General features: G+C 39.8%; 1 protein-coding gene across 11 annotated transcripts in view; it reads left to right on the forward strand.

Annotated features, from left to right (window-relative positions):
- Positions 1-26,383, forward strand: part of Reps2 (RALBP1 associated Eps domain containing 2) — a 235,645-nt gene that overhangs the window by 123,491 nt on the left and 85,771 nt on the right. For 4 of the 11 annotated variants that reach the window (XM_052720122.1, XM_052720343.1, XM_052720195.1 and 1 more), the window contains 6 exons: positions 180-322; positions 3,255-3,349; positions 13,642-13,714; positions 15,121-15,174; positions 20,150-20,195; positions 23,486-23,625. In XM_052720122.1, coding sequence (XP_052576082.1) covers positions 180-322; positions 3,255-3,349; positions 13,642-13,714; positions 15,121-15,174; positions 20,150-20,195; positions 23,486-23,625 — 551 coding nt within the window. The remainder of the gene's footprint in view (positions 1-179; positions 323-3,254; positions 3,350-13,641; positions 13,715-15,120; positions 15,175-20,149; positions 20,196-23,485; positions 23,626-26,383) is intronic. The other 7 variants (XM_052720587.1, XM_052720673.1, XM_052720745.1 and 4 more) reach the window with 3 other exon arrangements.

The following is a 26,383-nucleotide window of genomic DNA, read 5'->3' on the forward strand; positions in this document are numbered from 1 at the left end:
TGATGATACTGCCAAAGATCAGCTTGTTTTCTTCCTCTGAGTGGCCCTCGGGATTTCACATTGGTTTGCCTAGGAAACTCGGAGGATACCACAGGCCATGGGCAGGAATCTGGGAGCTGTGTGTGCATGCTTGAGGCTGATGCTGCATGACAGGTACTCATGACGTCTCTTATCTTTAGGGAACTCAGTGATGCTGACTGTGACGGAGCCCTGACCTTGCCTGAGTTTTGTGCTGCATTTCATCTCATTGTAGCACGGAAGAACGGCTACCCACTGCCAGAGGGCCTGCCTCCTACTCTGCAGCCAGAGTACTTGCAAGCAGGTAAGGCCTCATCATAGGCCATGAACCTTAGCTGTTTTTCGTGGAGGCCTAATAACAAACTCTTATTTCTTAAAATGATATCTGGACATCAGGGAGTCCTTGCTATCTGAAGATACTTTCTTTTCTTTTCTTTTCTTTTCTTTTCTTTTCTTTTCTTTTCTTTTCTTTTCTTTTCTTTTCTCTTCTCTTCTTTTCTCTTCTTTTCTTTTCTTTTCTTTTTTCGAGACAGAGTTTCTCCATGTAGTTTTGAAGTCTATCCTGGAACTCACTCTGTAGACCAGGCTGGCCTCGAACTCAGAGATCTGCCTGGCTCTGCTTCCCGAATGCTGGGATTAAAGGCTTGTGCCACGGCTGCCCGGCTCTGAAGATACTTTCTTTAACGTGTGTCAGACTTTCACATGTTAGAACATGAGGTATAGGGATGGTCTAGGGAAGTATGACATCTGTTCTTCTTTTTCTGGTGCCTTCTGGGTGGTTTAGAAGCAATATCGCTTCTCTTTTCATGACAGTTATGGACAGCAAATACTGAATCCCACTGTCGCTGGAAAGTACATCTTATAGCTCTAATTACAAGCTTGGCATCTTGAGACATATCCTAGTATCTCTAAGTGGTCTTGAGTAAGGTAATTCAGAACTATAGGGTTGTTTTTTAAATAAGGTGATAGGAATTTAATAAGGAGATAGGAAATTCAGATGCCATTTTACTTATAAGCATAGAGCTAATCCCTTTCTCCAAATTAGAGGACAGAATTGTAAGGTTACATATCATTGTTTGGTGTACTGTCCATGAGCCCCTTTTGACACTTCTATATCTGGGTGACTGGGTGGATTCCTGGAGAAAATTTTTGTTAAAATATTTTAAGTCTTTACTATGTGAGAGGAGCTGTATTTTCTCCGTGGTCTGGGAAGAGACGGGCAGCAGGTAGGCTGAGAGGTGTTGAGAAGGGGTTTGGAATACCCAAGGGATGGAAACTTCAAGCCACAGTGCTTGGAGTGTATAGAACAAAGATGAGGCCAGGAGGAGGCTGAAGAGAAAAGCAGAAAACATATCATGAGCAATAGCATTGGCCTGTGTTAGGCAGGAAGTGACAAAATTCGATTCCTTGTCTGCAATGATTCTATGGGTTGCCTACCACAGAGCAAGACTAGTCAAGAGCAGAGGAGGACTCAGCCTGGGGAGGTGACAGTGGACACAGAGACATAGAAGATAGGGTGGAGAGAGTTAGCTGTTCATTGTTGTCATTTGGAGTCTTTCAAAAGTGTTAACTTCCTGCACAGGACTGTCTTCTACTGGCCCCCACATGGTAGTGGTACCTGAGCCAGCACTTCAGTGCACAGCAGTGATGGGAAGATGAGTAAGGGCTAAAAACCAACTCCAATTGCCAGGTAGCGGTGGCGCACGCCTTTAATCCCAGCACTCTGGAGGCAGAGGCAGGTGGATCTCTGTGAGTTCAAGGCCAGCCTATTATAAAAAGTGCATTCAAGGCTATCCAAAGCTACAAAATTAGACTCAAATAATCAAAATTAAATAAAAATATATAGAACTGAGCTGGGCAGTGGTGGCACACACCATTAATCTCAGCACTTGGAGGCAGAGGCAGGCGGATCTCTGTGAGTTCAAGGCCAGCCTATTATAAAAAGTGCATTCAAGGCTATCCAAAGCTACAAAATTAGACTCAAATAATCAAAATTAAATAAAAATATATAGAACTGAGCTGGGCAGTGGTGGCACACACCATTAATCTCAGCACTTGGAGGCAGAGGCAGGCAGATCTCTGTGAGTTCGAGGCCAGCTTGGTTTACAGAGCAAGTTAAAGGACAGCCAGAGAGCTATACAGAGAAATCCTGTCTTGAAACTACCCCCACCTTCAAAAAAGACACCAGTCAAGTTTTTTACATTCAGTCCAGTTTTAAAAAGCATTTCATTAAAAATTGAATTCTAACTGTGTTTTGACAGATTTGATTTATAGCTTTTATTTATTATCTACCCCAGTCTGCTTTTCCTCTTTGTAATATTAGCAACTTCTAAAAGTCCTTGTGGTATTTCATTCTTAATTACTTCATGACAGAGTAGTGAAGCAGAATCTGCTCCTAAGCAGTAACCTGGTGTTAGGTAATTAGCTTGTCAAATAGCATGCTTTCTTCCTCATGCCAAATTACTTAGCTTCCTGACTAACAGCTCCTTTTGCTCTTGTACAGTGCAAGAGACCTGTAATACTATTTTATTTATTATTAGTCAGTAAGAATGTATGCTTTCATTTTTGTTATTCCTACGAACCAAAGACATAAATATTTCGTGAAATTATGTTTGGTATATATTATTTTAGTATCTTGCTCATTTTTAGAAATTTGAAAAGGAAGTATTTTCTAGTTAATGTTCATAGTACTCAAACCATCTTTATGATTACTGCATTTAAAAATTGTGTTTCGTATGATTAAAACTTAACATATCATGATAGCCAACATGGCAAATCGCTACCATGTTATAAACATTCATTGCCAAGAGCAAGAACTCTTCAGCTGGACTGCCCAGTGTTCTGGTCTCTGCCGGTCACTAACTGGCTGTATGCCCTTGAGTAAGTTGTTTACCTTCCCTGTTCCTCAGTTTCTGCATGTATGAAATGGGAATGGCAATACTAGATTGTGTTTGTAAGGACCTTCAAATGCTCTCACCACAACTAGTGATGTGGGTAGTGCATACGAGCGAACTGACTTTGTTGTTATATTTAACAGCTAAGAAATTCCACTATGGCTCTAGTAAATATTCTTTTTTTTTTTTTTTTTTTTTGGTTTTTCGAGACAGGGTTTCTCTGTGTAGCTTTGCACCTTTCCTTTGGAGACCAGGCTGGCCTCGAACTCACAGAGATCCGCCTGGCTCTGCCTCCCGAGTACTAGTAAATATTCTTACATATTCTTTTTTCTTCCTTACTAGCTTTCCCGAAATCCAAGTGGGAGTGTGCAATATTTGATTCTTATTCTGAGTCAATGCCAGCAAACCAACAACCCTGTGACTTGAATCGGATGGAGGTAAAAACCAGAAACACCCTCCCCTGCAAAACAAAACAAAACCAAAAACCTTCCTATGTTAATCAGGATGTATGTAGAAGTAAATCATAGTTTATGTCTTCACAAATGCTGGAAAATGAGCTTTTATAGCGTTTCCTTTCATGCTTCATTTGAGGATTGGCCTTTCAAATATACACACTGAATAATGTGTATAATTCTTTTTTCTTCATAAAAGTAGAGTGTGTGAAATAATATCATTATCTCTTGACCTTCTGGATGTGAAATTATGTATAGCCAAACAAAGGCAGATAATGCTAGGCAAGTTGTTTAAGTAGGCTTTAAGTCCTTAGTAAATAATTTTAAAAATTTATTTATTTTTGTGTGTATAGGTGTTTTACCTCCATGCATATCTGTGCACCATGTGCGTGCCTGCTGCCTACAAAGGCCAGAAGAGGGTCTGTAGCTCCCTTGGACTCGAGTTACAGACAGCTTCAAGCTGCCATGTGGGTGCTGGTAATTGAACCTAGGTCCTCTGGAAGAACAGACAGTGCTCTTAACCTCTGAGCCAGTTCTCTAGCCTTGAGTAAATAATTTAAGTTGGAGTTTTAATTGATGGGCATTAGCAAGGTATAATGAACCTAAAAAATTTGAAAAGAGGTTTGAGAACAATGTAAGGGGCCCTAAATCACATTTAAAGATACCTCAGGGTTTTAAAGCTTTAAACTAAATGAGGATGATTCTCCCAAAGAAATCTGGCAAATTCCCATGATATTGGACCATTACTAGAAGGCTTATCCCTGTACTCAGTGATCTTTAGCTTTGGTCTAATATATATGAATTGGTATGGTTATTGTCATTGTTATCACCACAATCATTATCATTATCACTGTTATGATTAATATGATGGCAATTTTTTCACTTTAAAATTTTTATTTTTTCTTTTCTTTTTCTTTCTTTCTTTCTTTCTTTCTTTCTTTCTTTCTTTCTTTCTTTCTTTCTTTCTTTCTTTCTTTCTTTCTTTTTGTTTTTCGAGACAGGGTTTCTCTGTGTAGCTTTGGAGCCTGTCTTGGAACTCACTCTGTAGCCCAGGCTGGCCTCGAACTCACAGAGATCCGCCTGCCTCTACCTCCCAAGTGCTGGGATTAAAGGCATGCGCCACCACCGCCCGGCCTATTTTTTCTTAAACATTTTTATTACCATATAGTAATTATACATAATAGGTTTCATTATGCATATTTTGTATATTATATGATGTATTTTGATCATATTCACCACCATTACCCTCTCTTGCTGATTTCTGTCTTCCAGTCTTCCCAGCTGGTCCCTTTTCTATTTCCATATCTTGTCTTGGTGATCCAATAAGCTTAATTAGGGTTGCTTACACAAGCATGGGTAAGGAGTTATTTACAGGCTCATGAGTACCTTATCAATGGCTACACCATACACAATAATGGGATTCATCATATTTTCATACATAAATGCCTCTTCACTTAATATAATGATCTCCAGTTGCATCTATTTTCCTGAAAGTTGCCAGGATTTCACTTTCTTATGACTTGGAACTTCATTGTGTATATGTGCATGTATATGAATAATTTCATTATTCATCCAATTATTGGTGGATATCTGGGCTGATTCCATGCCCTTGCTATTCCATCAATAAACATGGCTGGGAATGTTTGGATATATGCCCAGGAGTGGTACGTAGGGAAACCCCCACACTGCTTTCCGTAGTGGTTACATAGGTTTACATTCTTATCAGCCTTGTATAAGGGAACTTCTTCCTCATGTTCTTTCTTGCCAGAATTTTTTTTTGTCATCTGTTTTCCTTGAAGATAGTCATTCTGACATAGAATCCCAAAGCAATTTTAATTTGCATTTCTCTCGTGGCTAAGGAGATTGAACACTCTCCCAAACATTTATTGGCCATTTGTACTTTTTTTTTAAATGCAAAGTTTAATGTGCCATGCATTGGCCTTAAACTCGAGAGGCCTCTGCCTCTCGAGTGCTGGGATTAAAGGCATGCACCACCACCACCCGGCTGGCTCTAAGCTTTTGTTGTGCCTCTTGTATAAATCTTTCTGCTTAGGATAGCTTTTTGGCTAATATAACACTACGGAAAGTGTTATGATGTAGCTAAGGATAACATTGAACTATTGATCTTCCTACCTCCACTTCCCACCACACCCAACTTTGTGTTTCTTCTTTTGAGGTCTGTTCAGCTCATTAGTCCACTTTTTGATTATTTTTTTGATGTTTAATTTTTGAAAAAATTTAAATAGATTTTAGATATTAGGTCCTTGTCTGATATATAGTTGGCAAATATTTTTTCCCAATCTGTTGGCTGTCTCTTCATTTTGCTAATTCTCCTTTGTTGTATAGAAGCTTTTTAATTTCACATAGTTCCACTTGTCAATTCTTTTTTCGTAATGCTGGATATTGAACTCAGGGCCCTGTCCATGCTAGGCAAGCACTCTACCACTGAGCTCTATTCCAGTCCCCATGTGTCAGCTCTTGGGATTAGTTCCTGTGTTATTGTATGTTTTTCTCTAGCAGTTTCAAACCTTACATTAAGGTCCTTGATCCATTTTGAATTGATTTTGGACAGGTGAGAGATGGGGATCTAGTTTCATTTTTCTTTATGTGGATACCCAGTTTTTCCAGTACCATTTATTGAAGATGCTAACTTTTATCCAATATGTTTTTGACACCTTTGCCAAAGAGTAGGTAGTTGTAACTGTCTGGCTTTGTGTCTGGATGCTCTATTCAGTTCACTGCTCGGCATGTCTGCCTTTGTGTCAGCACCATGCTGCTTTATACTACGGCTCTACGCTTTGTTTGTTTGTCTGTTTGGTTTTTGTTTTGTTTTTTTGAGACAGGGTTTCTTTGTGTTGTTTTGGTGGCTGTCCTGGATCTTGCTTTGTAGACCAGGCTGACCTTGAACTCACAGAGATCTGCCTGCCTCTGCCTCTCGAGTGCTGGAATTAAAGGCATGCACCACCACCACCCGGCTGGCTCTAAGCTTTTGTTGTGCCTCTTGTATAAATCTTTCTGCTTAGGATAGCTTTTTGGCTAATTGAGGACTCTTACATACTTCCATGTGAATTTTAGGATTTTCTTCTGCTTTTGTGAAGAATATCATTGGAATTTTTATGGGGACTGAATTGAATATGACGTATTGATGACTACTACATAAAAACATGTCAACCTCTGTATCCATTAAAGGAAATACAAATCAAAACTATATTGAAGTATGGGATGTACCTGAGTTGGTAGAGTGTTTTCCTGGCATGCACAAGGTCCTGAGTTTGATCCTCAGCATGCATAAACTGAATGGTATATGCACATGGTAGCACATACATGCTAGAGGTAGAGGCAGTATGACCAGGACTTCAAGACCTGCATCTGCTACATGGTGAGTCTGTGGCCAGGCTGGGCTGCATAAAACCCTGTCACAAACCAAGCCAAGCAAAAAGCATTGCATTGATATTCTATCTCACCACGGTCAGAATGGCTGTCATCGAGAAAACAAATAACACATGATGTCGAGGAGCTAGGGAAAAAGGAACCCCAAATTAGGTTGGTGGGAATGTAAATGACTCCAGCCACTATGAAAATCAGTATACTGGTTTCTCAAAACCTGAAAAATAGAGCTACCATGTGATACATTTATGGCACTCAAAAGGATCAAAGGATAAACATTCAAAAGGATCAAAGTCAGCTGACTGTGGAGATTCTTGAAAACATGTTTATCACAGTACTACTCACAGTAGCTAAGTTACAGAATTAGCATAGATGCCCATGAATGGATAAAGAAAATGTGACATAAATACAATGAAGTGTTTTTAATTCATCATAAAGTTGAACAAAATCTGGGTGTAGTGGTGCATGCCTTTAATCTCAGCACTCAGGCAGAGGCAGAAGGATCTTTGTGAGTTCCTCGCTAGCCAGATCTAGGGAGTCCCAGGCCAGTCAAAGTGACATAGTGAGATACTCCACTCACCATCCCCAAAAGAATAAACGAATGAAATTGTGCCACTGCAGGATCATAATGTTAAATGAAATCAGTCTTCACAAAACAAATATCACATGTTTTTTGTAAAATGTGATATTTAGGGAGGGAAGATAGAGCCATGCACATAAAAGGAAGACTATTGGGAATGTGGAAGGGGAAAGGGGTGAAGGAGGAGAGAGTATAAGAAAGGGTAATGAAGAGGGTGAGTAAGTTCAAAGCACATTATCGTGCATGTGTGGAAATAATGAAACCCAAGACTTTGTAGAATTAGTATACAGCAATAAAATCAATAAAAAAGTTTACATCATATTTTAATGGCTAGTGATGAAATGTTTGATGTTCTTCTAAACTATTACTCATTGTTCTGTCTGAGAGTCTTTTAATCTTTCTCAAACACATGGAATGTTAATAGAGTTTGGTGCCAGCCCTGTGGGCAACAACTCCAATATAGGTGTTTGTGTTATAAATAAACCTATAGCTGATTGAAGCTTCAGATAACAATAAATTGTCTGAATAATACACTTTTCCAAAGACAGCAGGGCTGTAACTTTGTTTTGACTCTCATCAATAATCATGGGTTATGGAGCTGGAGAGATGGCTCAGTGCTTAAGAGCACTGGTTGTTCTTCCAGAGGACCTGGGTTTGATTCCCAGCACCCACATGGCAGCTTGAAGCTGTCTGTAACTCGAGTCCAAGGGAGCTACAGACCCTCTTCTGGCCTTTGTAGGCACCAGGCACACACATGGTGCACAGATATGCATGGAGGTAAAACACCTATACACAGACATGCTTACAGGCAAAACACCAATGCACATAAAATAAATAAAAATTTAAAAATTATGGATTATAATTTCAGGTATATTCCATGTTAGTATGTTAGATTACTGGATTTTTAAAAAAAATATCTTTATTGAGAACTACCATACCATGCCAATTTAAAGCATACAGTTCAGTTATTTTTACTATACTGATAGAGTTGTTCAACCATCAACATAGTCTAGTCACAGAACTTTTTAGTGAAGCAGTGAGTTTGTTGGGGTTCCTTACAGGAATATAGTGGGGAGTTACAGAATATGGATGGTTCAAAGGCAGCTATATCACTAAAAAGCCCACCACAGCATGGGCGATGACTCATGATAACTACATCCCTGAAGTGTAGGCATAAAACATTTTTATCACTCTGAATTAAAATCGTTTTCATTAGCACCCATTTGCCATACTCCCCACCAGCATCCTCTGATGATCACTAGTCAAATTTCTTATTATATTCATTTATTTATTTGGGGGTGAGTGCACATGCCATGACATCAGCATGGAGGTCAGAGGACAGCTTGCAGAGTCAATTCTTTCTCTTTACCGTGTGGGGTCTGAGGATTGAATTTGGGTTTCCAGACTTGGCAACAAGTGATTTTACCCACTGATCCATCTCTCTGGCTCCCATTAACCTTTCTGTTTCTGGGTTAGTTATTCTGACCATTTCATATAAATAGGATAATAGTGTATTGTGGTTTATAAGTGTATTTTTCACTTAGTATAGTGTTTTGAAGGTAGTTCATTCATTCATTCGCCACATTTTGTTTAGTTCTTTCTTCTTGTTGCGTATTTTGGCTATTATGAACCTATATGTGTAAGTTTTTGTGTGGACAAATATCTTTTCAGTATATTTACCAGTGGAACTGTTGGATTATAACATAGCTGTGTTAAACTTTTGAGAAACCACCAAACTGCTTCCCAAAGCAACTGCATTATTTCACTTCTCCATCCAGAAATGTCTGAAGGCGCCAGTTTCTTCATATCCCTGCTAACTCTTGTTACTGAATTTTCATTTTAACCATCCTAGTGGTATGTAGGTATATCTTCTTATGGTTTCAGTTGGAAAATGATCAGTGATGTTGAACATTTCTTTCTTCATGTGCTTGTTAGCCATTTATATATTTTCTTTGGTGAAATAGCTATTAAAATCTTGTGTCCATTATTATTTGCCCTTTTGTTTGTTTTTGGTGTTTTGAGCAAGTGCTTTACCACTGAGCTATATCATCAGCAAGATTTTTCAGTGATTTCTTTGTATCTGCATTTTTTTTTGTTCCTAGACCATTTTCTTCTCTAATGTGGTCCAGGTAGGAGAGGACAATAAAAGAAACTATTGTCTGGCCACATTCATATTGCCAGCTACTTGCTATGTTAAAACTGGAGGATTATAAGCCCAAGACCATTCTGGGCTAGGGAGTGATTTTTAAGGTTGGCCTGGGAAACTCAGTGAAAAACAGAAAAGCAGGTTGGGGATATGGTTTGGTGGTATAGCCACTTGCCTAGAATGCTATGAGACTCTAGGTTCAACCCCCAGCACTGTAAAAAAAAAAAAGACTCATTCGGTAATTTACTGGAGATAGTAGATGACAAACAGGAAATTCTTTTGGTGGGGGGTTGTTGTAGTGTGGAGAATCACCTATTAGGATAGGAATGCAAGCCATGTCAAGCAAATTGAAAGACATGTTAGCTGCCCTTTCAGAAGGAATGGCTAAAATGGAGATGTGGACTATGGATTAGCCTACAGAAAGATGATACTGCATAAATCAAAAAGTGAGAGGGCCTTGTGAGATTTCCTCCTTCTACATTGAAATGTCAACTGGTGTTGTCATTGGCTTACCTCTAGACGAGGAACTACAGGAAATGAGTGACTAAGAGACGGAGAATCAGTCTTCTCCAGGGACAAGATCCCTGATAGGTTATCCAGTACCAAGCACTCAGCCCTAACCACATGTACATACAAGCAACACTAGATGGTTTAGCAGGCTGTGTCATATATCCATATATCCATGTGTTCATAAAATAATTATGAAAGAAGAAGAGGTCATGAATTTGAAAGGGAGTGGGGAGGACATAGGAGGAATTAGAGGAGGAGAGCATGCAGTAGAAATGATAGAAACACAGCACTTATATATGAAATTCTCAAAATAAATTACAAATGAAATGAAAGATTACTTGGAACTTCATGCACACAAAGAAAATCATGGCTATTTCAAGAAATTCAGCTAAAGTTTTTTCTGCATCCTAGAATTTAACACTATCCACGAATGTATAATTTAGCTACTATTTGGTTTAAATGGACTCATTGTACATCAAATCTTTTTACTTTAAAATGAGTTAATATATACTACATTATGTTGTAAAAGCGATTTTTTTTCAAGACAAGGTTTCACTGTGTAACCTTGGCTGTCCTGGAACTTACTCTGTAGACTAGGCTGGCTTCAAACTCACAGAGATCCACCTGCCTCTGCTTCCAGTGTACTGGGATTAAAGGCGTGTACCACCACCATCTGGCCATAAAAGCAATATTAACACTTAAAGAATCACCTAGATGTGGATTATTAGACCTTTGATTAGGTTCCCACCAAGTAGTACTGCACTCTTTTATTTTTGAAAACCAGAAACATGGGTTATCTCTTTGTAGTTGTTTGAGTTTTGAGCTGCAAACACAAGTTAGCCATTGGACACCAAACACCTCTATGAATTTAATCACCTTCATTTGCATTTTTAAATTGATCTCTAAGTTTCAAATATGTTTAAAATGTATGTAGTACCAAAGTGCATTGAGCGACAAGTCATCTTGTCACTTCTTTGTCTACCTACCTAGCTATTCATCTATTCTTAGATAACTTTACAGACCTTGCATATAAAGATAAAACAAATATGAATATATTATCCTCTAATCACAGCAGAGACCTTAGAGTACATATTTTCTAGCTTTGAGGTAGACCAATATAATTGCACGTTTATGGTGTTTTGATACATGTATAGAGACATACACACATTGTGAAACAATTACATAGTCAAAGTCACATAGTTCCCCCAACACCTCACACAATGGCTTGATTTCAGCAGAGATTTAAGATCTGCCCCCTGGGCAATTTTTAAGCATAATATATTTCTAATACTATAGTTAGAGTACATATTGGAGGAGCTTATTGGAAATAAATTTATAGTTTGTTAACTTTAAACTATGTCAAAACAATTCATATGTGATCAGTTTGGATACTCAACTTTTTAGTATTCTGAGAACTTTTCTCATCTATGAGTTAGGGGTATATTTTTTGAGATAGGGTTTCTCTGTATTGTGCTGCGGGCCGCAGGAATATATCATAAGAACTCAGCTGGTTATGGCAAAGTCACTACCTGGAGAGATCAAGGATTTCCTCCAGAGGAAGCCAAATTCCAAGGAGCTTTTGGTGTTACTTGGCTTGTTATATATCAGCTGTATTCTGTTATGAAAATCATGTGTGCCTTCATAGTTTTCCCAGTTGACTTTTCCCTAAGAAGGGCTAACAGTGTGGACTGATCGATCACTCTCTGGACATACACATTCCAGGTATTTGGAGAACAGCCTCAGGAAAGGCTTTCTCTGGAATCAGATATCTCCCTTAGCCACTTTCAAGGACTAGCAATAATAACAGTCCACATGAAAGTCTCCTGATTTAAGGTAAATTCCACAAGGAGACACCACCTAGGTCAGGTGGACGTTAAGTAATAGCTTTACACAATTCAGCTCAGACCCTCCTTTCTTACAGTCTTACTAACTTTATAGACTGCTAACTCCTTACCTAACCACTTCTAGGAATGTTTAGATAACCCTTCACACTGATAGCTATGCTTAGCCAGAACCCCAGTTCAAGCCTCCCTGTAATTATCATCATTGGCAGCATCCGGCCAGGTCCATCCCCAGATGGAGGAAAGTACCTTATCAGAGATACCTCTGTACTCTCTAAGTACAGACTTAAGCATCCAGGCTATCTGTTTGAGAAGGCCTGGCGGATGTGCCAATTAAACCTTACTTCCTCCTTTCCCAAACCTTACCTTTAGTTCCAGATCTCCCTTTAACTATCACCAGAGGCATCTAGCTGTACACAGGTTGCCTAGCGACTGAGCACACTTTCCCCCACCCTGCAGAAAAATGACAGATAGCTTGGACAGATAGGAGCCACAGGAAAAAAGAAGAGAGTTTTATTTTCTCCCATTGACCTAGCAACTTATAGATTCTTAACATTTTCTACTAATCACGTTTAAGAGTTTAATAGTTGAGCACGTAAGATCCCTCTTCTTAGATATTACACGAATTTAGCCTTTAGTTAATTCATTTCCCCATTGGTCACTTCCCTTTGGGGTTGCAAATGATAATTAACGGTTATTGGCTCCCTATGTGATTCTTATCACCCCTCCGTTTGACCCTGGAAGTCTGGCTTTATATCCCAGGACTTCCTGGGCACAGGGAGATGGAGAAGAGAAAGGAGAATGAAAGAACTCGACGGGACGGGTAAGAACTTAGGAGGAACAAACTGAGATGGGGAAGAACTAGATTGAAGAGCTAGAAGAGAGTAGTAGAGGAATGAGATGGAAGATGAGGAAGAGGCAGATGGGAAAGCCCTAGCTGGGTAAGAACAAGGTAAAAAAGACCTAGATGAGGCAGAATTAAGATGAGAGAATTAAGATAGAACTTAGGTAAGTGTAGAGAGAAATCAGGCAAGAAAGGAGCTAGGCACGAGAACAGAACTGAAGCTGGGTATAAAGGATGTTATGCCAGAGGAATTAAAGCAAGTGGACTATAGAGCTTGGTGTGCTGAGATTCTATTTCCTGAAAATAGTCCTCGTCATTAGTAGTTCTCTCTCCTGAGCCCCTGGGATGTATAATATTAAGGCTGGTCCCTCTAATATTATACAAGAGTATTGCTCTTGCTGTCCTGGAACTCGCTCTGTAAACCAGGCTGTCCTCAAACTTACAGAGTTCTGCCTGTCTCTGCCTCCTGAGTGCTGGGATTAAAGGTATATGCTACTATGCCCAGCTTAAGGGGAAATTTCTGATTTGCCCATCAGTAATTTTTTTTTTACTCTACCATAAGGAGGTTGATCCTGGCAAATACTTCCACTATAGGGTCATTATCAAATCCTCTCTCTGTTTGTGAAAAAGTTTATAAAGGCCAGGTTGGTGCTTGGCTGACTGGACAAATGTAAAAAAAAAAAATCTCTGGTTGAATCTCACTCAGGATTCAAATTTAATGTAAGATTCACTAATATGCCTTAATTTGAATCTTTAAGTTTCCCAAATTTATTTCTTTACTCTATGTATATAAATATTTTAGTCCTAATTTACTTATACCTCATTAGGAAACCAAATAATAAAATAGTATTAAATGTCAGAACTTACTGAAGACATAAATTTTGACATGAACTATAACCTTTAAAACGTATATTCATGTGTGCTTATCACTTAATTTTTATTTTAACCCATATAATTTTCTTTTCCAAGAAGACATCTGTTAAAGACATGGCTGACTTTCCTGTTCCTACTCAAGATGTGACTACTGGTGATGACAAACAAGGTATGAAAAGAATTCGTTTTATTCTTATAAGGACACCTTTCTATGTTTCCTCATCTATTTCTCTTGGAAGAGCTTCCAGATCATATGAGGACAATGCTCAGAATGTCCACTCATTTGGATAGATAGTTTCAATTGTCAGACACCCATAGTTCACAAAGTTGCAGTATGACCTTCAGTTTCTGAATCGCCTTAATTCATTGGTTATTGTTAATCTTAGGGTACTTTGACACCGTACATTGGATTCTGATCCCATAGTTGGGAAATGGAAAGAACTGGAAGATTAATTTCTAGTGTTGCCATAAACAATTTGAAAAAATAAACCATCATTAATATGCATTTGTATACAGGTCTAATCCATGAAGAAGTTCTTTCAGACAGTGTGTCAATTTCTAAAGCTTTATGTGTTTCTCATTGGCCCAGTGGTTATGGAAGTGTGATATGGAGGCTGATTTCAATGTCCTTGTTTTACTGGGTAGCTGAGAAGGCATGCAGCATAGTGTTCAGTGCTAGAGATACCCTCAGGCATGAGGATTAGTTCACTTGCAATATCCAGAAGTGCAGGCAAGACCCTCTCCTCTAAACCCTGTACTTTATATGATCCTTTTAATAATTTACCAGGTCCTTCCTCATATACCGTCTTTTGTACAGACCTCACAAAAACTAGTGCTTTTGAAATCACTTAACATTTAGAAATAAGCAACTGAGCTCAGGCAGCCAGTATGAATCATCTACTTGTACAAGAAGAAAAAGAACTGGGACAGGAACCAAGATTGTCTGTCTTAAGCCAGTACTCCATCTGTTATATCAATTCACCACTCACAAGTGGGAGAAGCCTGTCTGAAGGGAAGCCATTTCAGGTTTTATTGTGGAGCCCTGCCATTAATTCTGCCTCACAGAGACATTAAACATGAAAAAGAAGGCTTCCATTAAGCAACGGTGGTTTCAGGTTTTCTAGTTAAATGTTTGTTTATGAGATTCAAGTGGAACTAGATATTATCTGCAGTTGATCACTCTTCTAACTTGTGAGTATTTGCCTTGACTGCAAAGCTCTAAAAACATTGAACCTTGGGTTTAAATCCCGTTCTCCTGTCATGGATCTGGCTGTTAGGAAGGAAAATGGGAGAAATTTGGGATGCTTTTTGGTAATACACCTCCTAACCAATAGTGGCTGTCTCTCTAGGAAGTTGAAAATAGTCCTTCCTTCTTTAGGTGGAGACCCTGGTTTCATGCTTTATGAGGTTTCTATTGTTCTAGAAATGCTATAGCAGCTTCTACAGGGTTTGTAACTCATGGATAGGAGCTATTTGTTTTAATGTCATGTATCTCAGAAATAAAATTTCACAAGGCTTTTGTTTTCTTTTTCTTCTCCTTTCTCTTTCCTTAAACATGAAACAAAATACTACTAGCTTTGAAAAGTACTGTTAATGAACCCTTACCAAAGGACGTGTCTGAGGATACAGGTAGGAGAAAACCATTTTATTGTATTCTCTGTCTAATAATTTCTAAATTAAAAAGCCTCAGCTGTTTGGTGACTTGAAGATTTTTGTGTCTGTGGTAGTGTGTCTTTTTGTCTTTAGATCTTTGGCTTGTGTTTTGTTGCAAGAAGCTTTAGATATCCTACCCTTTCTCTCTTTCAGAAGAACGTGACTTTAGATTTCACTCAGTGTGAATTTAGAAGTATAAAATCGGGACAGCGTAGAATTTCAGTGAGTTAGATAAACTCATGTGCTTTCTTTGTAAAGTAAGGAACTCAGAAGGTGGATTAACCTGAGGCCCAGAGTTGATATTATCCATTGCCCAAGTGTCAGTCTTAAATATCTTTATAATTCTTCCCTATCAAGAAGGTACTGCTTAAACATGGAGTGGATTCCAAGGAGAAAAAAAAGAGAAGCTGTGCTGGTCAGTTTCTTGGAGAAGTAGAAATGTGTCAGAGAAACCATAGAGAATGTCTGGGCCTGTGTTTTCAGCTCTTTCTGTAAAAACCTATTTATTTATTTATTCATTCATTCATTCATTTATTTATTTATTTATTTATTTATTTATTTATTTATTTATTTATTTATATGTATATGTGTGTGTGCGACTGGGTATATGTGCATGCCTGATGTGTGTGCAGGGCCCATGGAAGTCAATAAGAGGTGTTGGATCCCCTGGAACTGGAATTACATATGGTTGTGAGCTGCCATGTGGGTGCTGGGAACTAAACCTAGGACCTCTGTAAGAACAGTAGGCCCTCTTAACTGCTGAGCCATCTCTCCAACCTCCTTTAACTCTCTGAATGGAGCCATCATTGAAGCAAGATGAACCATGTTAAAAAAACAAGTGGCTCCAGAAAGCATTTCTATTTAGATCTTTGGTTATGAGGATTTGAATGAAGTTTCTTTTTTTTCTTTATTATTATTGCTCTGGCATATGTAGAATGTAAATAATGTTTCTTATGATTGGCTACCTACCATCCTGAGCTTATTTGTTTGAAATTGCAACAAAGAAATCACTAGACTGCTGAAGCTTATGCTGCTATAAATGTTTCCCAAACACTAAGGCCATTTGAAGTTCAAAAGCAAGAGCAGGATGGAGAAAGAGGAGGGAGAAGGAGATAGGGTGGACTGGACAGGAGAAATCACCAGCCCCCAAGGTGATTCTGGTATGCGGCCTGTTTGGAAACCACTACCTTCAAAGAAATGATGCTGCAAAATAAGAAGTCAAGATGGTAAATCAATCATGATTCCAAAATCCGTGGGAATTCTCAAGCTCGATTTTGGCTTTTGAAATATTTAGGTCCATTCATCATAGGGGAAATGCTCCATTTGTATAGGCCAAACACCTGTGACCAATTCTTAGCTGCTCTGATTTCGGATGTTAAGGGGGATGCGTTGCAGTTTTTGTAAATTTTATGACATGGTATTAGTAAAAGCTATTTCAATTTGGAGTGTTAAATTAATGCTTCTCCTATAGGCTTTGAGAATCCTAAATCTTTCTATTTGTTCCAGAGATTTCAGCATAAGATCAAGTGTTCTCTGAGGCATGAGCCTCGGTTCTCATTTTTAACATTCTTTGACCAGGACTTGGCACCACTAGATAAAACCTAACAGGTGTGCCACAGCACAAGAAGTATATCAAAATTTGTTTCACTCTGCCTGGGAACATGCTGTGTGTTTTTTGATTTAGTCTTCGCACTGCTGCCCCCTTCTGGATGTGATTCGATCACTCATCTCAAACATACTTAACAGCCTGTTTCCTGGGAAGACCCCGCAGTCTTCCCCTGGGAGATAGGAGAATCACAAGGGTGGGTAATTAGATTTCTGAATGATAGTCAATGTACTGGAGACAGTTCCTCTCAGTTCTGTTGCAGCCTTTTAGAAGGTCAGTCATTAGGTCTATGTCCTCTTCCCTTTTCATTTCCTGGAAAGATGATGAAAAATGACATGCCTGGAGTGTTCCAGGAAGTTGTCATTTTCCCCTCTCTCGAGCTAAATGAGAAGCTGTGATCCATCCATTGGCTTTTGCTTGAGCTTGCAACACAGTGTGCCCTTGCCATTTTTGCAGATGCTCATATGAGGTATGAGTATCACCGGGGAGCTGAGGCCGGCTGTCAGGGTGGTAGATGGAAGCCTTAACTACACTAGTACTGTTGAGGCCTTTGTAGTCTGAAGCCTGAGTCCACTGCTAAGCTGGGCCTTGGATACACTTTGCAGACAGAGGGAAAAGCATGTCTCTGCTCTGATTAGTATGCATGATGGTGATAATAATGATAATGGTGGGGGTGATATGGTGGATGATAGATGAGGGGTACTAAGTCACCAGGGAGTGGAGAGTCCTTGTCAAACATTTCCCACATACTCTTCCCTTTTAGTTGTTGAATGGATATGTATTAGTGGGGTCTAAGAGGTTTCATGCCCCATGTTCCATTCTAGCCTAATTCAACCACAAAGTGCACAGTGGTAGTTTTCCTCTTGCTTTCGGGTCATGGCAAGGTGTACCTGCCCAGTGTGGTCTCCAGACTGTTGTGGGCAGTTCCAGGTGCTGTTCCATTGCTAGGGACCACCTCATGGTCCTTCTGCAGTGAATCGGTTTCCCCTTCTACTACCTGCTCCCATCTCTCTCTCTCTCTTTTTTTTAATCTTGCAGGGAACTAAATTCAGAATCCAGACTTTCAGGCCTAGACTATTAGGAGCCTTAATTGACGTCTTTATAAAAGGAGCAGTTTGCAGTTCTGCAGGACATTCACTTTTCCTAGGACTCCAGCCTTCTTATTTGTCCCCGTGAGAGAGGGACTTGCTTAATAGGTGAGGAAAGGCAAGCTCAGCTGTTTAGGTAACATGGCTAGGAGGAGCACCTGGGGTCTCCGGACCCCCAACTTGCTCCCTGTTCCTTTCTCTGTTGCTCATCCACACCCCTACTCCATCTGTCTGTCTGTCTGTCTGTCTATCTCTCATTAGCAGAGCTCACCCTTCCTTCCACACCCATCCCTACACCAGCACAAAGATAAAGATAAAGACAAATGACAAAGGAATTAACGGTTACCATGGTCTGGCCGTGTGGGAAACTGTTTAACATGGCTAGGACTTTTGCTATCCAAATCTTTCTGGAAAGCAGTGAGGCCTGAAGGAGAGGAAGAAAACAGAGGAGCAGTGGTGGGCTGACTCGAAGGCCTGCCTCCAACACTGCCGTGAGTTTGGCCACACATTGGCTTCCTAGCTCTAGGGCAATCTCTTTGGCTGAGAGCGACAGGAGGCCACACATAGGTTGCCTTTCTTTGCTGCCTGGAGTTGGTAGGAGGTAGGGAGGTGTTGGTCCTTCTTTGCCCAGGTGTGGGTGCATGATATGAACAAGGAGAGTCTCAATCTTTTTGGCTTTTTCATACTTTCGTTGGTGAGGAGGGGGCTATGGCAGCATTTCAGTTGGAAGCTGAAACAAACATGCTTTTTCTCACTACAGCAAGCCGAAATGCTTAGGTCAGGAGAAACGGCTCTTTTTTATGCAGCTGACCACATGGAAGGAGAGCCTCGCTCTCCCGGGACTTTGCTTTGTGCCTTGCTGGCATTTATGAGAATTTTCAGCTCCCTCTCTGCCTTGCTTGTCTAACCCCAGGGTTTTAATGACCATCATCAATCTAGGCTGCTTTCTATGAGAGGAGCCTTTTATCTTTGGAGCAGTGTAAATGAGGATGGAATAGTGCAGCAAGACACTTTCTTTGGGATAAATATGTGAAACAAAGAAACAAATTATATTCTCCCATAAGCAGTGCTCTTCCTGTGGCTTCTTGTGATGAAAACTGCAGTGTTTGCAAAACCATAGCAGAGCCATGAGCTCCTAAAGGCACTTTCCACAAATGAGGGAAACACAAAAAGAGGACTGATGTTTCTGTAAGTGTTTCTAATGACTCCTCACGACTTCTGATGGGAAAGTGGGCTCCGTGCGGGTTGGTAGTGAGCACATTAGCTTCTGAGTTAGGTTTGATGAGGAAAAGTATGGTTGAAACAGGTTTTAATGATTTAATTCCATAGTATTTTTCTGATTTGGTCACAGAGACAGGGCAACAAGAAATGTTTTCTCCTTTTTTTTTTTGTTTGTTTTCTCCTTTTTTTTTTAATGGAGGGAGGTTTTGAGATAGGGTCTCACTCTGTAGCTTAGTCAGGCTATTCTGGAACTTGCTGTGTAGCCCAGGCTGCTCTGAAACCCATGGTGATCTCTCTGACTCAGCTTCCTGAGTGCTGGGATTAGGAGCCTGAGCAACCACACCTGGCTAGGGATATTTTCTTATAGGAAAGTATCACATCTCTTTTAACTATTTTGTAAGAGCTCAGCTTTCTTGTGACCATGGTGCTTTGTGTACACACACACACACACACACACACACACACACACACACAATTTTTTGAGACAGAGTTTCATTAATTAGCTTGGTTGGCCTAGAACTCAATATGTAGACAAGGCTGGCCTTGAATTTGTGACATTCCTCCGGCCTCTGTTTCTAGAATCCCAATACCAGGTATTAGCCACTACATCTAACTCTGGCAATATTATGTACTTAAAGAAAATATGCAGCTAGATATATTCCTTCCTAACCTTCATGGGAAACTGGTTTTAACTGGTTTTATCAAGAAGCCCTCAGGTGGGAATCTATTATTACATAAAAAGATAACCTCTAAAGTTGTCTTTTTATCTTGGAATGTCTCCATTAATCCATTTAGACTTGAGAATGGCCTCTCAATATCTCAATGAAAGAAAACAAAACATGCTGGATTTCTCTCCTTTTCATTGTGCCTAAAATCAGAGAATTATCAAAGTGTGAAAGCCCTTGAGTTTTCCACATGGATACATCAACCTTAGTTTTACTTGTTGCTGTGTTCTGTACTAGCCAGGTGCTACTTACCACCCTGATTAACTGAGAAATGAAAACCCAAGCAACCAACAAGTAATCTTTTGTTTCAGCAACTTCTAAGGACTGCAACAGTCTCAAAGCAAGACCACGATCCAGGTAGTGTTTATTTAATTTCTCCTTCAATGCCTTTTGTGCCCTGTCCCTGCCTAGAAATCAATCCTGAACCCCACACCCACACCCAAATCACTGTCTGCTTTGCCTTTAGACTTGAATCTAAAGACACAGGCCCTTTCACTCCTAGTGAGGGACCTGCCTTGATTATGTAGTGATACTGGAAAGCCTCTTAGTCTTTGTGGACATTAGTGCTACAAGATGGTGGCTCTTGTTATCTGGACCCCTGACAGGAAGTAGTTTGTGTAAAATGACTGAGTTGGGGTAGGATGATAAGTAACAGGGGCATAGCTTTGTTAAGAGGAAACTAGGGTTCAAAGGTAACAGCTGAAGTGTCTGTTTGAGCCATTCTTAGTGCCTCTTCTGAGCTTCACAGTTTTCAAATAGCCGTTAATGGAGGAAGGAGAACCCAGCAAGCAGAGTTGTGGCTGGAATCCGACCCGGGAAAGGAGCAGAGGGGAACACAGAGACACGGAGTCAGTCCACTAAAGCCAGGACATAGTGCTGCCACTTTTAGGCAGTAGAACTGCAGGGTAAGATAAACTACCTTGTGGTTTTTTTTTCAGTTTTGCTTTAATTCTTTGTGACTTTTTTCCTCCTTCAGCTTCAGCTCCTCTACCCCCACACCCCAAAGGTAGTTTTAAACCTTATCACATTTTATGCTCTTGAAATTTAAGGACATACTGTCTTAATGTAAATCAAATAATTGATGTTTTGTTTTCTTGTTCATATAAACCACAGATACCTACATTCATATATAGTTTTGAACAATAATTCATTTGAGTAGGAGGAAAAGTATGGTCAGTCTTTCTATGGTGACCATATTTACTCTCTGCTTTTTTATTTTTTAAGGATTGGAAGATGTTTTACGTACTAGTCTGTCCTAGCTTTGAGATATAGAAGTGATAATATTTACCAACTTTTATAATAAGAAAAGCCTTCCATAAATTGCAGAAATGAGCTGATATATACCATATTAGTCATAAATTGAGCTTTGTAAATATAGCTTCTGCTGAGTTCTTATCTCCTCAAAATGAATGAAATTATAAAATCTCAAAGGCACATGCTCCATTAGTAATGGTCTGACAAATTTTATATATTATTATTTTAGAAGTTGGCCTCCTAGTCCAATTTGGATAATTTTATTTTCATTATTTCAAACTGGCTATTTACTGAGATGAAAAGTGTCAAGCCATCTTCTTATTTTTTTCAAATGGTAAGGACTTGTAGAGGTAAAAGGGAAAGGGGAAAAATTAACACTCTAATAGTATGTGCTCCATCATTTTGCCAATTGCTTGTACAGTATGTTTTACTTGGTCACAGTCCTGCCATACAGTCTCACTTATTTGGTATTCAAGACTTTTCCATGTGAAAATATAAACATGAAGATCATATATAGAAAGGACGTATATGGTATGGCAAAGTGTGTATATGTATGTACAAGTATGTGCATACACATGTGCAAGTACACACAAACTATTACACCTATATTAGTCTTTCTTCCTTGAGTAGAAGATGTCACCAAAACTGTATGTGTCATAGAAAGGTTTTTTTCTTAAATTTCTAGTTGGGGATTCCAATTTTCTTTACAGAGCAATGGTTCTTTAAAAACTTAGTTGTCTTATTATGTTGATTCCCTTTGGTTCTGTTTGACATTGTTAGAGAATTTTTCCCTTTGTTCTTGCCTGTGTTTGCCTCATCTGTCTGGCCAGATAGGGTACTAGGACCAATCCAAGAGCATGCCCCATACCATTTTTATGGTTGTCTTAAAGATTGTGTCCTTACAAGACAAACAAAACCGTCAGCCACCACAGAGAGACCTTGAGAAACTTTTTTGTTTTGGAAAATAAAGTCCTTGCCTAGCAACAGTTAATTAAGAATTGGACCTTATGGGATCCTGCTCTTCCCTGCTGAACTATTGGTTACTGATGGATTCTGGAGAAGGAGCAGTCATTGTGATTGTGTACCCACTGAAGCGTTCACTAGACACCAATGCATGGTTCCAAGCCTACAGTCACACACATAAACTACAGTGGGTCTTATAAACAAAGAAGCAAAACAAAATAACAAGCCCCCTAAACCCTCATGAGTGTGGGAAGGAGACTTGAGAGGAAGAGGGGATAATAGGAATTGGAGGGAAATTAGAGAGGGGCTTGTAATAATCCGATGCACTTTAGACATGTATGAAGTGGTCAAAGAACATTCTTAATAACAATTAAAAACAAACAAAACTTTGCTTTGTCAAAAACAACTTTACCCAAACTAAAGGGGTTTAATAGCCATTGATCAACTCTAATTCAGGAAGAACTATTGTAATAGCTAAACACAGAAGCCAGTTTCCTGAAGATAATTTCTTTCTCAGATGTATCTATGATTCAGAGGTCATTTTCTCCTTTGACATGAAATCAGCTGAGAACCTGAATAGAAGAGATCCACTTTCTCCATGCTTTTCCTGGTCATCATATTGGGAACTTGTCCTTATCATGAGACCAAAGTATGGAGTTAAATGAATACAGAAAATAAGTAGGTTGCCAAAAAAATATCCTAGCTGCTACTGCAGGAAGATATCATGAGCACTGAAACAACATCTTAAAAAATGAAACAGAAACAGACTGGAGTTTGCAACATTCTATCTTTTCTTCCATTTTCTTTAAATGTAATTATTATAGTATCTGAAGTCACCAAGTTAGCTGTGCCTTGTTACACTTTAAAGAAGGTTAAAATTAAACCTTTGCTTCGAAAATTTCCATTAAACCCTTGTTTTGCAGGCAAGACTAGCTAACCCCCTGAAGCTGATTGATGTGTTTCTTTTTCCTAAGTGTCGTTTGTGACATAACCCTTGCAACTGGGTTCTTAGTCACAGCATGGCTGTCCCCATTCCATATGTGCTTGCTACCACTTTGCAAGTAAACCAATTTTTAAATCAATTAATACCATGAAGCCCTTTCCCTAAAATCCAGAAGTATGAATGCTGAAAGGCTTACACACCATTCTTATTAACAACTATGACAGAAACTGATTGGAATTAATACAGAACATTTTTGGAGAGAGTATAAATTTAGGCTTATGGCATAGTAAGGGCTAAAGATCCCAACCATGGCTGCGTTTGGACAATTATTGTACACAGTGCCATTGAAGGGATGGTAGGATTTCTAGCTGCTTTTTTTTTCTGTTCTCTGTATTCATTTTGACTTTGGGGTATTTTCTATTTCAACCCAGCTTCAGGGAATACAGCTCTACTCTTTCCCCTCTGACCTTCCCTTATTTTGCTACAGATCTTACTCTAGCACCTCCATAGAAGAGACCATGAAAAGGGGTGAGGACCCTCCCACCCCGCCACCGCGGCCACAGAAAACCCATTCCAGAGCCTCCTCCTTGGATCTGAATAAAGTCTTCCAGCAGCCCAGTGTGCCAGGTGAAGTGCTGCCTTCCCACCCAAGTCCTTCCCTTTCCTGTTGGAGCCGGTATATGTCTCTGCTGCAAAGGCCTCTGTGTCAGGGAAAAGAGCAGACAGACCTGGCAGATTTCCTATCCATGCAACTCTTTATGTTGCTGTGATATTCTTGGGCAGGAAAAATCCCAGACAAATACATAGCATATGAATCTGGAGACTTGCCCACACTGCTGAGGATGAAGAATTACGAAGTTCTTCTTTACTAACAGAATAAAAATGCTTCAATTCCAGGCATCCCACGGTGTGCTTGGCTGCAGTCTTGTCCTCTGTATTATGGTAATTTGTAAATAAGATCACTGGCATTTTCCCGAGACACCGTGTGGTTCTTTAGGGTCAGAGCTCAGTGATCAGCACCTATCCAGAACCTAGTTCTATGCCAGTTTATCCTTGTGTTCTTAGGGTTAATGCAGAAGACTCCAAATCTGACTAATGGTTGGGTGGGCTGCTCTGGGTTTCTGTTTTTTTTTTTTTTGGTTTTTCGAGACAGGGTTTCTCTGTGTAGCTTTGCGCCTGTCCTGGAACTCACTTGGTAGCCCAGGCTGGCCTCGAACTCACAGAGATCCGCCTGGCTCTGCCTCCCGAGTGCTGGGATTAAAGGCGTGCGCCATCACCGCCCGGCCCTTTTTTTTTTTTTTTTTTTTTTTTTTTTTTTTTTTAAAGCCAAAAGCTGCACCAGGGCTGAGGGGTGTCAGAGAGGATTGCCTTTCCCCCTACTTCCTGTGTGGTAGGCTATGTCTTAGGAAAGCTAAGGAATAAAACGTAAGAGACATACCTTTGCTTCAGACAGTGTAGATAGCACTGTCTCGGATGTCATTTGGGGAGCTGCAAGGGCCTTTCCACTGACGTATGTAGGTGAACTATCAGTATGATTTCCTGAAATGTTTTCTCAATCTGTGTGCAGTTTAAATCAAGGCAGACTTGGCTGCTAGTGATGTGCAGATTATTACCCTTTCTACTAAAGCAAAGAGTCTCATTGGCTCTACATTAGCATGATCTCAGTGTCTTGGCAGTGCTCAGGATGTTTCGCTTATTCTAATAAAGTATTCCCCTCATAGTAAAGTTATAGATTATATTTTAATATACTCGAATCTGGAACTCTATGAAACTGAGTCTCTGTAATGAGTTCATCAGATAAAAATTTTCCTCCATACTTTGATCCAAATTCTGACATAATTTCATAGTGACTTGTCTCTAGGGTAAGAGTAGCCGTGAGTGATGATGTTATGAAAATTTCCCTTGGTTATAGGATTAGGAACTAGAAGACTCTAGTATGTATGCAAGAAGATTAAAATAATCTGGGTAGCTGTGTCAGTGTTTCCCTTGCAAGGACTGAGAATGGAAATGTATGTGCATCTCTCAGTGTATTTGGAGCTTAGCGTTGCTGCTTTCTACCTGTTTGTTTTTTCAGAGACTGAGTAATCTTTGTGTGCCTCAGACTCTTTATCTTTAAAGTAAGGCCAATATATACCTCATGGGATTGTAAAGCTTTGGTTAGCTGATAAACATACTGCAAATATCACCCCATCTGCCTCAGACACCTTAATATGCACCCAAGGCTCATATTTTCATGGCTGGAAAGTTCTAGGAGCAGTCCTGATACTTTATTCTTGAGTGATGAGGATAAAGCCCCATGACTCCTTGATGTCAGTGAACAGTTCTGTAATCTTTTCTAGAATGTTTTTCAGAAGTCTTCCAGAGGGACCAGACTCTAGTTTAGTCTGTCATAATACTCATTTATTAGCAAACCTTATATTTTTCTTTCCTCCTGCTCCATCTCACTTTGCCCACAGCCAGATAAAATACATTCTCAAGTTCCCATCTCCAGGATGCTTTAGGGAGACCCTGAATATAGGCAGTAATCTTTTAACACCTTCAATGTTGACATGTATTTCTTGATAAAAAATATTTTGGCTTGATAAATGTCTTGGAGAAAACCCTTGTGGTATGTGGGAGCCCGTTCTCGGGTTCCTCGTGGCTTTACCCAGCATGTCCGCATAGAGGATGATTAGGACCACAGGCCTGAGTGCAGGTGTCTGAGATGGTCTGCACTTGGCTGTGCTGGGGGAGGAGGTCTTTTGCTCCACCCCTTGGCGTCTCTATAAAAACCCTGGGGCAGAGACAGTCGGGGCCCGTTGGAATAGGTTCCAGGCCCTCTCGAGGCTATCCTTTATTTTCTATCTGTTTATCTCCGCGATATTCTCTGCAATAAATCCTTCTATCTAATATTTCCTGCTGCTCGCACTCAAGAAAACTCTGGGGAACTGTGGGGGTGTTGGGTAAACGCCCCACAGTGGTATGTTTAGATAAATCTAATAGTTGTATCAAAAAAATAGCTGAGGGGGTGCTGGAGAGGTGACCCAATGGTTAAGAGCACTGGCTGCTATTCCAGAGGACCTAGGTTCAATTCCCAGCACCCAAATGGATGCTCATAACCTGATGCAACTCTAGTTCCAGAGGATCCAACACCCTCTTCAAGCTTCTGTGGACGTGGCATGTGTGTGGTTCACAGACCTACATGCAGCCAAAACACACCTACATGTCAAATAATCAATAAATCTAAAGATTAAAAATAGCTTGGCAGAGAGATCTGCATTCATAGACATAATTCCACTGTCTTTTGAGAACAGGTTTACACAACTGAATTTTTTTTGTTTCCATGCAGAATCTTACTATTTAGCCCAGGTTGGCCTCAGAATCACTATGTAGTCCCAGGCTGGTC

This window comes from Peromyscus californicus, unplaced genomic scaffold (assembly GCF_007827085.1).
Source record: "Peromyscus californicus insignis strain IS unplaced genomic scaffold, ASM782708v3 Scaffold_10__1_contigs__length_136768540, whole genome shotgun sequence".
NCBI classification, from domain to species: domain Eukaryota; kingdom Metazoa; phylum Chordata; class Mammalia; order Rodentia; family Cricetidae; genus Peromyscus; species Peromyscus californicus.